The 17038-nt window shown below is 33.3% G+C and overlaps 2 protein-coding genes across 2 annotated transcripts in view; one reads left to right on the forward strand and one right to left on the reverse strand.

Moving 5' to 3' along the window:
* Positions 1–17038, forward strand: part of LOC106708223 (brain tumor protein) — a 317131-nt gene that overhangs the window by 153815 nt on the left and 146278 nt on the right. The gene's annotated exons all lie outside the window — the stretch shown is intronic.
* Positions 13027–15112, reverse strand: LOC106708219 (cytochrome P450 6B1). The gene is made up of 2 exons (XM_045683554.1): positions 13732–15112; positions 13027–13222 (listed from the first exon to the last, which is right to left on the reverse strand). Exons 1-2 carry the CDS (start codon positions 15062–15064, stop codon positions 13059–13061), a joined length of 1497 nt encoding a protein of 498 aa, XP_045539510.1. The 5' UTR covers positions 15065–15112; the 3' UTR covers positions 13027–13058.

The following is a 17038-nucleotide window of genomic DNA, read 5'->3' on the forward strand; positions in this document are numbered from 1 at the left end:
GCTGATACATTATCAGTATTTTATATAGGCTCATTTCTTGAAAGTCTACAGTTCGTAATTGCCTGATAAATGTAAATTGTCGTAAACATCATTTATTAAAGTATTATCAAAAATAATCAAATCAGTAACAGCTTGCTCAATCTTTAATCTGTATGAAATTCGAACGTGATTTCAGCGCGTACATAAAAATTAATGGACCTCGCATCTTAATCGATTCTGATATTCATTTAGTATCGAGACGTTTTCAGTCGATTATCGTTACGATTATGCGCCTCTTCGATGTTACGATCCAATGTTCGGTTTTAAACGATTAACGCTTGAATTGACAACGCGTAAAATCAAGGCGTGATAATTATATATTTTTTTTTTCGTTTATCACCCCTATTATGACAATATTTTATTAACTAGCTGTACCTCGTGAATCCGACCGCGCGAAATTTAAAAAACTTTATAAGTAGCCTATGGGTTCTTACAATGTTCTACATCTGTGCCAAATTTCATCATGATCCGTTAAGCCGTTCCGTAGATACCGTCAAACATCCATCCATCTAAACATTCGCATTTATAATATTAGTATGATTAAGTAAGATTAATACAAAACTGTAACATTTTTGCACGTATTCAACTTTACTTATTTAATTTTTATTCTGCTACAGGTACCCAACTGATTTAAAAGGGTACATTAAAAGTCACTTACAGTTGTAAGAAAGATTATTTTATATTCAGTTAGTTATGCAATTGAAATTCACTTAGATATATTTTTGATACACCATGAGAAGAAAACAATCGTGTTACAATCTGTTTCGTTATCTAAGCCACGTGTTACAATCCATTTTGTTATCTAAACCGCGTTACAAGGCGAAGGTCATTTGTAACAAAACCATTTGTATGTATAACACAGTCTATGCTTCATGTAATATGCACGCAGTCTAATACGAGACCCCTTTATACGACTGTACGACAGACGAATTGCTTAGATAGTTTTTCTCTTTAATTAAATGTAACTCATCCAATGTTAATACTGGTTTGTTCTTAGCACTAACATTAAATGACTGCCAGTTTTAAATATAAAAATATTAATCAACCTATTTTGTAACTCTATTATTTTCAGTGAATTTGGGAAAAATAGTACAGAAATTATTTTAGAATCACAATATTATATCTCATCTCTATCTTACAAAATGTTCTATTGTATACGTACTTCTCGCTCACACCAAGTTTATTTTATGTTTATTTTCTAAAATCAACGTCTAGATATTTTATTAGATTACTCTTAATAAGAAATAAAAACTCTAAACACGAACCACAATGACTTCCGACCCCAGAAAAAATTGTTTACCTTAAATATGTATGAACAATGGGTTGTTAAATCAAAGCGTAAGATTAACAAATATAATATAGATAGTCGCTGATAGTGTCAAAGTCAATGACCCCGGATATAACGTAGACGGACTTCTATAGAATATTACTGAATTGACACAACTATATTCTGACTACGATATTTAAATTGACCAAAGTTGAAAGTATATTATATGGCAATATTGATTGACATTGCTGAAGCAAATCCTAACTATCAAACTTCTTGTCAATTTAAGTGTTAGTCATATTAAGTCAGTACACTGTTTCGATCAGTCATTTTTGATATAAACTGACTAGGATATTTGACCCGGTGGTCAAAAATCAAACTAAATTATAACAGCTCACTAACGACGTTCTGTCAATGTCAAAATAGTGTCACAAGATCTTAGATGTATCTGACAGAACTAATCGTGATAGCAGCGCCTCTCTCACTGAGCCAGATATCCTTGTTGGACTATGACTTAATAAATTTTGTCAAACACATTTGATCATTTACCGGACGATATTTTACACCTGACAATTAAGACTGACGTTAATGGCTTTTAAAAGGGAGTCCTTTAAAAAAGTCTTTTAGTGTTGCTATTTTATAATCTATCTAAATATATAATGTTAATCAATGTATATAGATTTATACAACTAAGTTAAAAAAATTCTAGAGTAAATGTTCAAACTTATTTCTATTGAACTTCTACAGAATAACTAAACAGACTTTTAAAAACGCATACCACGTAACCACTAAACGAACACCCCTTATTATCCTTACCTAGAATAAAACCAATACGGAGTTCATTACAATTTTATTTGGTACAGTCGTTACGTTTTATTTTGAAAATATTCAACTTTATTCCAAAGGTATAAAGTTGAAAGTATTGTGTGGTAAATATTTGCACGTGATTGTATAGGTATGTAATGTTCAGTAGTAAACACGTGGTAGACGCATGACATGTATGCAATTGTACTAAAAGTACACTCATTACCATAATGCTTTTCAAATTTTTATTTATAATAGTTTTTTGTTTTAGTATTAAACCACTCGTTCGAAAGTGGCGTGTTTGACTTACGTATCACCTTAATCTTCCTTTCTATTCGTTTTTTATTGACATCCCAAATATAAGCAAAAAATATCTACAACTACAAATATTTTGATAGTTACTGATATTAATTACTCAAGTATAGATTCGAAATCATAAACTGAATGCTCAGTTTACAATTTTGGTCTGAATCTGAGTTAGTATTAACACAAAATATACAAACATTATTATAACAAAAGCAATACATACTTCTCTAACCGTCGGTTTCTGAAAATTAAATCCCCGTTTAGAACATACTGTTATCTCGGTTTTGTCAAAGATAATGATTTTGGTCTTAGAAACCAACAGTTAACCATTGATACATAGAACATATAGACTGGACGGTCTATAAACTTTTGTATTAATATTAACTAAGGAATCGACAAACACGTAGCAGCATCGCGTCTAGAATAAGAAACAAAATAGAATACGGTAAGCACGGATGTCTTTAACTGCCGCTAGGGGTCGCTTCATTAGATTTTATTCGCCCCCACCTCGCCTAATTAAGAAGTTCGGATGTAATCAGGGAAGTAAACGAGTTTGTCATGAATGTTAATAATAAATGTAACGTAAGCCACAGTACAAATAACATTGCAAATTTGTCGTTATTTTGGTTAATTGTAAATAATAGGTAAATAAAACTCTTTTATACATATCAGAAAAGAAAGATGTCATAAGCCAAAAACAATGTTGGCATTTTATATTTATTTATGTGTAGTTTTATTCTCGGATCTTAATAATTGCTTATTTATAACTAGCTGTCGCCCGTGAATCCGTCCGCGCGAAATTAAAAACATATAATAAGTAGTCTATGTGTTCTTCCAGACTATGTTCTACATCTGTGCCAAATTTCATCAAGATCCGTTGAGCTGTTTCGCAGATATCTTCAAACAAACATCCATCCATTTAAACATAATATTAAAGTATGAAGTAAGATGTAGGTACTCTTTTATAGACTTGCCATTTAATGTAATTTCTTCATAGATCATTTATTTTTAAAATCGTTTAATAAACAATTATCTCAGTTCATGTGACATTGTTAGGCTGTTATTTATAACCTGTGTTATCACGAATTAAATGCTTAGTTTACTAGTGCTTAGCAAGTTACGATGACAACTTAGTTATTAAGATACGCCGTTGCCTTATCTTGATAATTATTATACGTCATTACGAGTTTAGGGTATGTTTACATGGGTTTATTATCTGTTATATTTTGCTACCTCTTTGATGGAACGGAGCTTTTTTATACATTTTTTTACATATTTTTTTACAAAAAAACGCATAATTTGGTTCAAGATCCATTTATTTCTCAAACAATTATACTATATAACATTTTACTGATAAAATTCTTATGACATTTAAGTCAATTCAAATTTATTATAATTTCAAAGAGTTTGTAAGGTATTATTCGATTGCAAACATAATCCTTTATTTCAGTTTGAAACCTTTGAATGTTTGAACAAAAGTATTATAAATTATTTATCAAACAATATAGTGTATGGAACTTACCAGTGTATACGGAGCTTTAAATATGGGCAACACCGTCGTATTAAGGATCAAAACGGAAACTTACGCAATCAAGCGCAGCCCTAACGTTGATAAATCTAAATCGCAAACGGCCGGGGCTCAGTTTAGCGCAAGTTACAGGTCTACGTTATTCATAGTCGAAGTTCGAGCGATAATATCATGAGTTTATATTCAATATTAAAGCCAGATTTCGCCCCGGGAATTCTCTGCCGTGTCTATATTGCCTTATGTTACATGAGTCGTACAGTAAGGTAGAGCAGTAAACATGTACTGCTATTATATTAATATAAATCTGAATAATATGACATGGTAAGGGAATTATTCTCTTTCTGCGCGTTCTTGTCCTCTATTTATTAAAAGTAGGTAACGCTTCTCCAAATGCGGTTATCAAAGGGCAGCAGTTACCTCGTTATTTTAGAAAATTTCGGTGGCCGCTTTTTAACAATAAAAAAACAAAAAACATTCTATTAGCGTCTCTGTTTTGTCAAAGATAATGACAGGGGTATGACGAAATGTTTTACACAGGGATTTTGGTGTATGTGATTTTGTTTACGGAAGCTGTATTGTTTTGGCAGTCTCAAACTATAGTAGTACTGTACTGTCTACTGCTCTACCGGAGAGCTCTGCCCTCGTGAGAAAGAGGCATTACGAGTAACATAAGGATGCGTGTTGGTGCTTGAGAAGTTTAGACACGATAGCGGATAACATGTTAATTAATTCGTAGAGCGTACGAATTGATTAATTAAAGACTTCTCATGTTCTTTATAGGTGTTAATATATCATTTTGGCTTAGAAGATTCATCTTCAGATTAACTCAATATCATGCGAAAATTTATTTCGTTAAAATATTTATAATATTAATTTCATGGTATTATTATTTAACAACTTTGATTGACCAGATTTTATTACAATAAAAATGTGGTTTGGAGTTGTACTTTTAATTTTTTTTGTAATATAAGAAAATTTTCGTCAAGTAAATTGTTCGCTCAAATCGAAAAGCTTGTGTAAATAAAACAAAATTAAAAACCTAAATGGAATTCGATCAATTCATCTTCAACAAATAGTCGTCCATCATCGAAATAGGATAGAACAACGCCCAAGTTCGGATACATTGCACACAATCCATTATCGCCGGTATTCATGAAATCATTCGTTTATAAATCAATTTAATATCTACAGAATTTAATTCAATGTTCTATGATCTTTCACCTGTGCAGAAATCATTTTAGTTTTTAAGACCTTTTTATCAAAATCAATACTCAGAAATTATCGAATCTTCGCAAGATTGTATACAAGATAATTTTGTATTAACAAACAAATGAATCATTATATACCACAAGGTCCAACACAAACGTGTATCAAACACATGTAAATGTCTAACCCTAAAACGGAAACGTCGTCGAATCGTGTCCAATTTGTTTACAATACGGGACCTTGTGCCATTGGCCTTACGCACACTTTCTTGTCCCCGCCCTCGATACGAAGCGAGGCACTTTCGCTTTTATGACCCTATTAAAGCGACCTTGAGACGGCGGTCAAGTCGGTTTTTAAGTCTTGCGTAACTGTCGCGTTTAGCATATCTCGAATAGGAAATGAAAAGATGTTCAATGTTCAAGAATTGATAATTAGCTTCCTATCAATACATTGTCGTTGTTAGTTATGACGTAAGGTGACATTGAAAAATTTAAAATCAGAGGTTAGTTGCCAGTAGACGGCACAGGACAGGCGGTGATCTCTTGTGTCAGAAGCCAAGACCCATTTTGGGTCGCTATGCCTGCAAACTACGTAAGGTAAGCGATGTCCTAGACGGACTAAGGAAGGATCCGTAACCGAAGTGCATGCGTATATGTATGAATGTGGAAGAGGCGATAGAGGTGTGCCAGGAGCACGCCAAATAGAATTCCAGTATAGACATAGTCAGTTCAGCCTACGCAATTGGCTTACTATGAGTTGTGTTGTTTTTAAAATGAATAAATGAAAACCGTCATCTTCTCAAAGGCCGGCAACGCATCTGCGGTTCCTCTGGTATTTTAGATGTCAAGGACGTAGTTGAACACCTCGGTGTTGCCGCTGCTCGTATGACCTCTAATCTTGTAAAAAAAACACAGCCAATACAAAGCATTATTCTAAGAGAATATGTTCTAATGGAAACAGTTCTACTTATCTGTAAAACAAATAAACGTACAAACTAATTCTAAGTTGGTTTCGGTGGTTAACCAAAGCATTATTACGCAGCTCTTTACCCTAAAGTGTGGGATTAAAAGGGAACGAGTATTATTACCAAACATATAAATGCTTTGTTTAAATTATTTAACTTAAGAATTACTTAGTACCAACATTAAAAAAAACTTTAAGACAATTGTTACCTCTGCATTGATCGGTTTCCTCTTACTATTGTCTTAACATATTTAACAGTAAGTTTTCACTGCTGAAAGTTGTGACAATCGTCGCGTCATTTCTCTTATTCTTCGAGAAATAAAGAGATAGTACTGGTCTTTTGGCAGTGGAAAACCACAGTAACAAGTTTCTTCAAATAAGTTATAATTTTCACATATGTTTTATGCATTTTTTCCGGTATCAAAGTAAGTATGAGTGAGAACAACCTATATTTAAAATCTAAAATATGTAAAGAGTCTGTCACTATTAATAATTTCGTCAATGTAAAAACTAGCAATCAAATCATTAAAGATTTTAAGATTTACGTCTTATATTTTTGATTGAAAGATGGTATGAACTGGTTTAATAAACTACTTTTAAATGCTCTTGAAAGTTCCTACCTTGTATTTGATAACAATGTTGCTGGCAACTTATTACAATCCAAGCTATATTCACAATGATAATAAAAATTGTTTCCTTTGAACAGTATATCGAATAACCTAACCATAAGGCCAAAGAAAAAGTAATTATTTATCCTTCACGTTGCCACTACTGTGCGGGTCATGTAAACTTACGCTTATACTCAGCGATTAATTATACCTTTAATAGCAGATATAGCGTGAAAAATGATCAATATAAAACAAAGAGCGTTCCATAGATAAGGTTAATGTTTACATATCTTTACAACTATTAAAAGGCGTTGAAGACCCATATTTGGCAACTGGGACCATCAAACCAATGCCAGCTGCCATACCATAATAGTTATGTATGTAATACACACAACATTTTATACATTATATGTATGTATATAATGAGCATAATTGCTTGTGGTTACAACTGCCGGGTAATGTGACGGGTTTATTAAGGTGTAGTGTTGACGGAAATGGTACTGCGATTTAATTTGCTTATCGCTACATCGCGCAGTCTTCTCTAACTGTAGACTTCCATAGCAGAAAGATTCAAACAAAATGATATAGACATATATTTCATTGTCCCTGAAAAGCTATGATTAATACTTAAGTTCCGATAGTAAAACATTAGGGTTACAACGTTACGTTATAATTTTTCGGTGTTTTTATTTCAGTCCAACTGATTCGGAAATTTTAATACATCTCAGGTAAAGGAAGATATTTAACATGGAACGATTTTCAAATAGTATTTAAATCAGGATCTACATTTTATAAATATTTGTTTTCTATTCGAATACCGATATGTACATATTTCTTGATACTTTACTCTGATAACACTCTCCTTTGAAGTCATCAGTTCACGCAAATAAGTTGTTAAACGTTAGTAAATCCTGCATACGTTAAACGAAATGTATGCCACTATTTGCGGTACATCCTGAATTCATACTGCAAATTTTAAAATTGAAGATCTTATCGTTGTATTAAACTTGACTGCGAAAAATATCAAAGTACATTAACATTTCATTGTTAAATAAATTGAACTATCAGTTGGTTTTATTAGAAATTGTTTCATCCGTCATCTTAAAGCAAAAATAATACAGAAATATTACTTCGTCTCCCCAAAGATTTGTCACCTTCTATCCCGCTTACTGTCACATCGCATTTCATATTTAGGTGACGACACTACGCAGGGATATTATTTACGAATTATCACGGACGGCCATCTTGGATTTCTCGCGCACATTTCGTTCAAAGAACTAATTATTTCTCACTACTAACCATTTGTTAATTTTCGATTTTTTTTCGGTTGTATTTTTGCGGAGTTAATTTTCTTGATAAATTTTCCTAACCCTTTGCGCAATTATAGGATGTTCTCGGTTTTTTTATTTACTCTAATCTATTTAATAAAGCATTCAGTGGTGAAAAGTTTCATAGAATAGATGTGGCATAGATAATGTAATTTTGCAATGCAAATGGAATTTTCAAGAAAAAAAAAGCTTTATTTACAAAATTCAGTGTTGGTTTTAGAATAATTATTTATAATCGTTGTGAAGAAAACTATTTCATTAAAATAATGTAATATTTTCATCTCAAAAAACATCTTAAGGAAAGTCTTCAGAATCTTATCATAGAATTAGTAGAATAATCTCTTTCCGTTTATCTTTTTTTATTTATTAAGGTAAATACAAAGTCTAATATATATTTAAAAACTTATTGTCACATACATTCGTGAGATAGAGAGTTGTAGCAGCCGCTAACGATTTTTGTTTATGTCCGAAACCTCATGAATACAGATTGCAATGCACCTGCAGACCAACTCCTCGCCGGCGCTGACAAGTTTTGCTCATTGCATTTGAAATATGAACGTAAACTTGTATAGACTTGTGTTCGTGGTTGTACATATTTAGTGCCTTCTGATCTTGAACAATATATGTATAACTACATATACAACTAGTTGTGGCCCACGACTTCGTACGTGCGGATTTAAAAAAAAACTAAAGTAGCCTATGTGTTCTTTCAGACTATGTTCTACATCTGTGCTAAATTTCATCAAGCTTCGTTATGCCTTTCCGGAGATACCTTCGAACAAACATCCATCCATACATCTAAACATTCGCATTTATAATATTAGTAAGAAAGATGATTTATGTTGTTTTCGAATATACCTATAGTTCGATGTATTATATGACTAATATTTGCTTTAATTCTGTTTCAGGTATATAAAGAAATTAATACATAGTAAGTAGTGTAAGTTGAAACAGCAACACAACTCACGCTCGTAACCCAGAGGGGTAGACAGAGCCCACGGACCTCCAATTAGCGCGGTTCTGACACACCTCTCTCGCTTCTTTTACATTCATATATCTACGCATTTAAGAATATTTGATTACGTCGAAAAACAATTGACAAACGTTTTAGATTTACGTAAACGATTTTGAATTAAATTAAAAGAAACCTCTTAAAAAAAAGAATTTCTAGAGTTCAGGAAGCTATTGCAACATTCTATTGTCCGAAGTTCTTTTTAAATTTATCGTGTTATATAACCTTAGGTACCGAAGGATTCCCTCGTGTAAATTACAACAAAGCCGAATTCAAAACAAACTTTTAATTTAAAAGTTGCCACTGCCAGCGGAAACTTAAATTCCGCTGTTTCGCTGTTGGTTTTTTCGTAACTTTGTAATAAAAAAAGTACTTGCAAGCTTCACTAATTAGAAGACGACGTGGTGTGGTTTTATTCGTAAAGCAAGTGATAAAGTGAAATAAAACACAGTACTTCAATGGACCATTACTTATATCAACAGTTTTTTTAACATAAAAATATATTTTCCGCCCTCGAAACATGTCCATACGAAGTCTGTTACATAATTTATAACTCATCTCAACTATCTTTTGTCCGAAATGCACGCGTTGTTGCGAAAAAAAAAAACAATAGCGTCAGAACAATTGTACCATGTGATTGATTATGACGGAGGGTTGCTAGTGTTGAAGTGTACGTTTTACACAGTACACCAACGCTTTCGTATTGTGATATTACGTGTTGTAATTACTCTACGGATTAAGGCGGGAGTTCTAACCGAGGAATTTTGCGGACGGAATTTATGAAAGAACCCAACGTGAAAATAACTTGGTGTGGAATTCGTCAAATATCCTTCCATTAAAGTTAGTGCTTCATTTAAAAGTCTTTGCTTATTTACCACGTTATTCGTATACTGAATTAATGGGAGATTCTTTATATTTCATTGTGTATTGAAAAAATGTAGAATAATTTTGTGTACCTAATGATAAATAAAGAATCTTAAATAAAATGGTAGTAAACCTAATAATAAAACAATAAACTTGGGAGGTGTCAAGGGACACCCGGATGGAACGAAATTCCTTTCGATTAATTAGTGAAGGACCAATGTTTATTCTATGAATAAAAAACTTAAGTCTTCACAAGAAGTACATTTTATTTCTATAATTTTCGTTATATATTGTCACGTCGTTGCCATGGTGAAGTAGCGCTCATTCGTCGTTAACATACTTACTATAGCAAAAAGTGTCGTGACAACTTTTCGTAAGAATTTTTTCCGTCAAGCCCCCTTTCACAACGCGCGATAAGGAACTACGTTCCAAAATTCGTATTAGAATCATGTCTAAACTACGAGGGCTGATTGATAAGTATCCGGAATGAAGAGGAGAGAAAAGAGATATTTGAATAAATTTAATTTATTTTTCTACATATGTTCCTCCTAGCTCAATACACTTAGACCAACGCTTCTCCAGGGCTATTATTCCATTTTTATAAAAAAAACTGTCAAGTCCTTCAAAATAGCCATTAACGGCGTCAATCACTTCAGTGTTGGACGAAAATTTCTGCCCTCCTAGCCATTTTTTCAAATTTGGGAACAGATGGAAGTCGCAGGGGGCCAAATCTTGCGAATATGGCGGGTGGGGCAGTAATTCGAGGCGTAACTCTTTAATTTTTGCCATCGCAACTTTTGCAGTGTGGACCGGTGCATTATCGTGGTGGAACAATATTTTTTTCCTATTCAAGTGGGGTCTTTCTTGTTTCACTGCGTTACTCAACTTTTGCAACAAGTTTGCATAGTATGGGCCATTTATTGTTTTCCCCTTTTCAAGGTAATCCACATAGATGACACCTCTCGCATCCCAAAATACGGTTGCCATAACCTTGCCTGCCGATAATGTCGTCTTCACCTTCTTTGGTGCGGGTTCGCCGCTTTTAGTCCACTGTTTAGACTGCTCTTTGGTCTCCGGCGTGTAGTGGTGGATCCAGGTCTCATCAACTGTTATAAATCGACGTAGAAATTCATTGGGATTCCGTCTAAAAAGTTCCAAACACTCCTTTGAAACATTCACTCTTTGTTTCTTTTGCTCGTCGTTCAAAAGCCGCGGCACCCATCTGGCACATAGCTTTTTCATAGATAAATGCTCATGTAATATGTTCAAAACGCGTTCAGATGAGATGTTCACAATTTGGGCTATCTCCCTGAGTTTTAATCGACGGTCTTCTAATACGATATTTTTTATTTTACTGACCATTTCTGGGGTAGTTACCTCATTTGGTCTTCCGCTACGGGGAGCGTCATTGCAGCTCGTTCGTCCTCGTTTGAATTCTGCCACCCAAGAGTGGATAGTGCTAAATGAAGGTGAAGAATCCCCTAACACACTATTCAACTTAGTTTGAATCTGGGTCGCCGATTTCCCTTTTAAAACATAGAACTTTATGACGGCACGAACCTCCGTTTTCTCCATTTTCATGAAAATGAAAACTGTCTCACTATAAAGCTGAATATTTTTTAAACAAATAATTATTATTTCCCAAAATTACATGTATTGAGATCGTAAAAGACTCCAAATGACGTTTCTAGTAAAATTTTGTTTTATTTCTTTTTTTTTTATTGTCGTTTCGGATTCTTTTCAACCAGCCCTAGTAGTTATCGTTTGAAGAATATCGATTCGACAAGGTATTAAATGAAGGACATAAATATAAATTGAGATGGAAACTTCTAGATACCAATGCTTTTTTTGCCCTTTCTCAATTGTCTACGTATTATATATGTTATTTTGGTCATTTTTTTTCTTTATTTACTTGTTATAAGAGAAATTAAAATTAAATAAATAAACTAGTTACAACTTAATTCAATTTTAAAATTTTAACAGACCACTTTGTAAAAAAGTTAAATAACAAAAATGGAGTATTATCTTCAGAACCACTTTTTTAAGCCTTTAACTTGTAAAGTTATTAACACTAAATAGTCCGCTTATTTATTTCTTGTGTTCAACTTATACAGTTTCATTTCTAATGATTCTAAAAGAGTTAAAACGATGAAAAATAAATCATTAAAAATCAAAAGGGGTTTTTATATAAATGTTTAGTGTTTTAGCAATTAATTTAACTCTACAAAATTAAATTCTGACTTTAACAAATTATTGCACTTTTCAAATTAGGTATATTACGAATGAATTCAATTAAAATAGTCTTTCCGTAAAATAAGAATTAATGAAAAAAAAAATTGAAAATAATTTGTAAAAATGCTAAAAATCTCACAAAGATCTAAAAATGAAATCGATTGAGTCTTGAATTTAAATAAGACGTAATATAATATGTTGTTCTACTGGAAGAAATGCTATCTCATTGATAAATCTTGTTTCATTATACTTGTGACAAAAGAACAAGTACGAATAAAAATATATTGTGGAAAACCTGCCACTGTTTACTGCATTACGATGTACGAATGCGAAGGTTAATTACGGAATCAAATATATAAATGTGCGCGCTTTGTGAGGCAAAAAGAAAATTTGTTAAAGCGCGCTCTTTAATAATTATATTTATTTTGAAACTGTATCAATAGAATATTATTGAGCATTTAAGTTGATTACCCGGAACAGATGTGGATTAGTAAACAGACAGACAGAAAATGTTAAAAGATGTATTTTTTTGTTATAATTAACGCTAAAACATATATGTATGTTATGTGCAATATATTTGAATGTTTCACCTTGATATAACATACACATATTACAATTTTATTGACCTGTATAGATTGTATGTGTCCACAACCGAAGGTTATCACTATCGGAATATTCAAAGAATAACATATTGCTATCTCTGTCATTCTGTATTAAAAAACAAAGACAACAAATTCGTCAGTAGATTCAGGTCTAAGCAATCCAGGATTGAGTTGTTAGATTGTCGAAAATAAAACTAATATATTTGAGCTGATATGTTAAATCGAATTTATTTAAAATTAATGTAATAATTTATTAAAAGAGCACAGTCAACCATTTACCATACATAATACAAAAAAACTTATCTGCGGACAAGGTTTACATAAATTCCTCCTTTAGGGAGAGCAAAGAGACGCATAGGATCAAATTTAAATGGACCGGAGGACTTCATTGAGGGCTCCACACGGTATTTCGATAGTACCTTCATAATGCAAACTTCAGACTGCCACTTAGCAAACCGCATACCTGTAAAACGCAACAATAATAATTTTAATGTTTCTTTTATCTTACTAATATTATAAATGCGAATGTTTAGATTGAGGGATGGATGTTTGTTAGAAGGTATCTCCGGAACGGCAGCATGAATCTCGATGAAATTGTTACAGACGAAGAAACAGTGGAAAACACATAGGGTACTTAATAAGGTTTTTTTTAATTCGGCGTCGACGGAGTTGCGGGCGATAGCTAGTATATAATAAATACTTCTACCCATTTCCTGTTATAGATAGGATCAGAATACAACATTTATAAAGAACACATAGGAAGGGAAAAATCCACTTTCCCAACGTGTGGGCCTCCTCTGTGGGCAGCGGTCACTTCGCTATTTTGGCGTCTTTAAATGAACCATTTGTCACCTTGTACTATAAAAATAGAAGTGTTCAGCCACACTATTTAAAAAAAAATATTTAAATAGAGAAAATAGATAAATAGTTTGTATAGAGATAAATGGAGAGCCATAAACAAATTGTACATACCTAGGCAGTTTCTAGGACCAGCACTAAATGGCAAATAAGCGCAGGGGTGTCTGTCTTTTACATTTTCCGGATCAAAACGTTCGGGGTCAAATTTTTCTGGATTAGGAAAGTATTTAGGATCGTTCTGAATGCCCCACGTAGATACAATGATCGTTTGCCCTTTCTTGATAGTGATGTCAGTACCGGGGAACACGTAATCAGTTTTAGCGTTGCGTTGCGTGAAGTCTGCGACGGGATATTTCCTTAATGTCTCATCAAACACCTTACTCAAATATTTCATCTCGCTCAAGCATTCGTAGGTTATATTGCCATCATGACGTGAAAGAACATCGTCTATTTCAGCAATAAGTTTATCTTGTATATCAGGATTCTGCGCTAGTTCGTAGAACAAGTAGGTCATTGTGGTGGCGCTAGTCTCGTAGCCAGCCATGTAGAATATGAACATCTGTGCAGAGATCACACCGTCGGTGAGCTCAAGGGATTTCACATCCTCGTTCTCGTGTTTTCTCGACAACTCAAGTGTTTTCTTTTCCCTTAATTCTTGGATTAAGTCGATCATATCCTTTTGATGTGATGGCGTTCCTTTTCTCATTTCGAGTACGTTTTTTGTTAGATTGTCAAAAAATTTAGTAACAACTCTCGGGAAGAGAGAACCGTTAAGTTTTTTCAATATACCTGGGTACATCATATCGAGCTCAGTGCTGTAATTTACAGTGAATATATGCTTATCTAGGTCTTCCAAAGTTTTTAACATTTCTTCATCCAAGTTGAGACCGAATACACAGGCTGCGATATTAGTCATTGTGAATTTCTGAACTAGAGTATGAATTGACTGTTCTGGTTGTGTTTGACTTACTTCATCGATGCATTTTATAAACTTGTCGCCAACTTGCGACATCAGAGGTAGCATGGTCTTGAGCTTTCCGGAGGTGAAGAGTGGAGTGAAACGGTTCCTTAAGGATCTCCACCGGTCGCCATCTGCGTGGAAAATGTTGGCTCCGAGACCATCGAGACTGAATTCGACTCCTCTGTCGGCAAATGATTCGAAGTCTTTGATGAGCACATGCTTGATTATGTCCAAATCACGTAACAACACAGATGGTGTTGTCATTCTGTAAATTCCGACAACTTTTTCATTGGGAAATTCGTCGTAAATACTTTTGTAGACCATTACTTGAGGCTTTCGTCTGAGGACGGAATCTTTTAAGTTGCCAAAAATTGGTACTGGTTTGGGTCCAGCGACATTTCTTTTCTTCCAGTAATCAAATGTCCTGGTAAAGTAGTAATGTAAAAGGCCTGCCAAAACCGTAACAAGGGCTAAAAGATACAACATTTTGAACGCGGTCACTATGCACACTGTACGTCGGAGATGTCGAAACCACAATATATACAATATTAATGCTTATCATGCTTGCGAGGCATGACTTTAATGATTATGACTTGTTGTTGTGAATCGACATAAATATTAAAACATCGACAAAATATAATTTGCCAGTCATTATCTTTACTTCCTTACCCAATCATTGACTAATATTATAAATATTATTCTGAGCATGATAAAGGTAATTACTTAGGCTTTATAACTACTATAATAAAAAAAAACTTTTATTGAAGTAATTTAATAATTCGTATTAAATTTACTAAAGAAAACTTAGTTAATGATAAATTACTTTTTTTTAGTATTCCTTTAGGTTAGTTATCCGGAGCAAAAAAGAAATCTACGTTAAAGTCACCAGAGTATTAAGTAAGAGGTAATTTAGCACTTAACATCAGGTGGGGTCGTGGTCGAGCACTAGTTTATTAATAATAGAAACAATATTTCGAAGTCATCCAACATTTCGAATTTATTTTGAAACAGTTGTGACGAGATGTAAAACATGTTCCAAATAGCAAAATATGCATGACACTTGATGACTTGATCTTTTTAACTATCGACTACTGAACTGGTCGCTGTAAAAATGTTAATTACGACATTGAATTGATATCATTTACTTACTTATTTTCTTAATATGGCAAACGAGCAATCTGCCACTTGAATTTGCCGAAATAACGAAGCGACCGTTACCCATTGACATCAATTCCAGATGAGTTGCCTACCCTTAATCAACGGAGGTGGGAACGCATAGAAAAGGGAAATATCCTGTTTCTCCTCCATCAAATACACTTCCCCTTCCTATTCTTTAAAAGCAAAGGGTGGGAAGGGAACGTGAACTTTTATTAAGCCTCCGTCACACACACTCATCAGATAAAATACGGAATTGCTTCCACTTCAAATCTGTTTTGTGTGAGTCTTATTTTATCACAGCTGTTACAATCAGGATCTCACTTTTCTTAATTACCTTACTTATTTAGGACAGAAGTCAACATTTATTTGTTTCAAATCATTCATTCATATTATGTAGCATTGACAAAGTCGCGTTTGGCCTATGATTCGTTAAAAATACGTCATTGGATTTACCGACTTTTTTTTTAAAATTGCAAGTTGTGACAATATATAAAATATGTTCCAAATAGAAAAAGATGCATGACACTTGATGACTTGTTCCTTTTTGATTATCTACTGTACTGTAAGCTGTAAGCATTTTTATAACATTGCATTAGAAGACTGTTTGCGCAGCAGTGTACCAGCCGCGGCCAGTACAACCGAACACTCGTTTCTCGAAGCGCTTTAAGGCAATTTTGATACCCTTGTAACTTCGTGGATAAAGGTTTTAAATTTAAAAGTTAATAGATATACCACAACTCGTTGTAAGATCAGAATATTTTTATTATACCTTTTAGTTTACAAATTATTATCGGTGATTGAAATCTTGACTTTTTTACGTAAATGTGTGTTTTTTAATAATTCTAAGGCACTGCTAACAATCCTATAAACTTGAAATTTTGGATTTAGTCAGCGTGATATCTACAGATGTAGGAAAAAATCATGAAATTTTATAATTTTCATTTTACTTTTCTATGAAAAATATTCTCATATCCTTGTCACTTTGTTATATATAAAGGTAGAAGTTTGACATTTTTAACGTAAATATACGTAATATATACGGCGGCAGTAACGGCACCGACTAATTTCTGACCCGTCGGGGGTCCATTTTCAGGGCGAGTTTTTATTTGTTTGAGAAATTCTAGGTCGCGCTGCAATTTTAATACTTACTTTAATACTTTACTATATTAATCAAAACATAGTTGAAGGTATAAAACAAACTCACAACACAACTGTAAACTGGATACAATTTGTAAAATGTTGCATAGAAAACTTTGTAATTTTAAACACTTTAAATTGGCTTGGGCTATCTAATCATTGTTT

Source organism: Papilio machaon, chromosome 22 (assembly GCF_912999745.1).
Source record: "Papilio machaon chromosome 22, ilPapMach1.1, whole genome shotgun sequence".
Taxonomy (NCBI): domain Eukaryota; kingdom Metazoa; phylum Arthropoda; class Insecta; order Lepidoptera; family Papilionidae; genus Papilio; species Papilio machaon.

Excerpts from the sequence above, each read along its gene's own strand:
- LOC106708219 (XM_045683554.1), bottom strand. The coding sequence starts at position 15,064 with ATGTTGTATCTTTTAGCCCTTGTTACGGTTTTGGCAGGCCTTTTACAT. Across the intron at positions 13,223-13,731 it reads TGGTCCTAGAAACTGCCTAG|GTATGCGGTTTGCTAAGTGG; the intron begins GTATGTACAATT and ends TGCGTTTTACAG.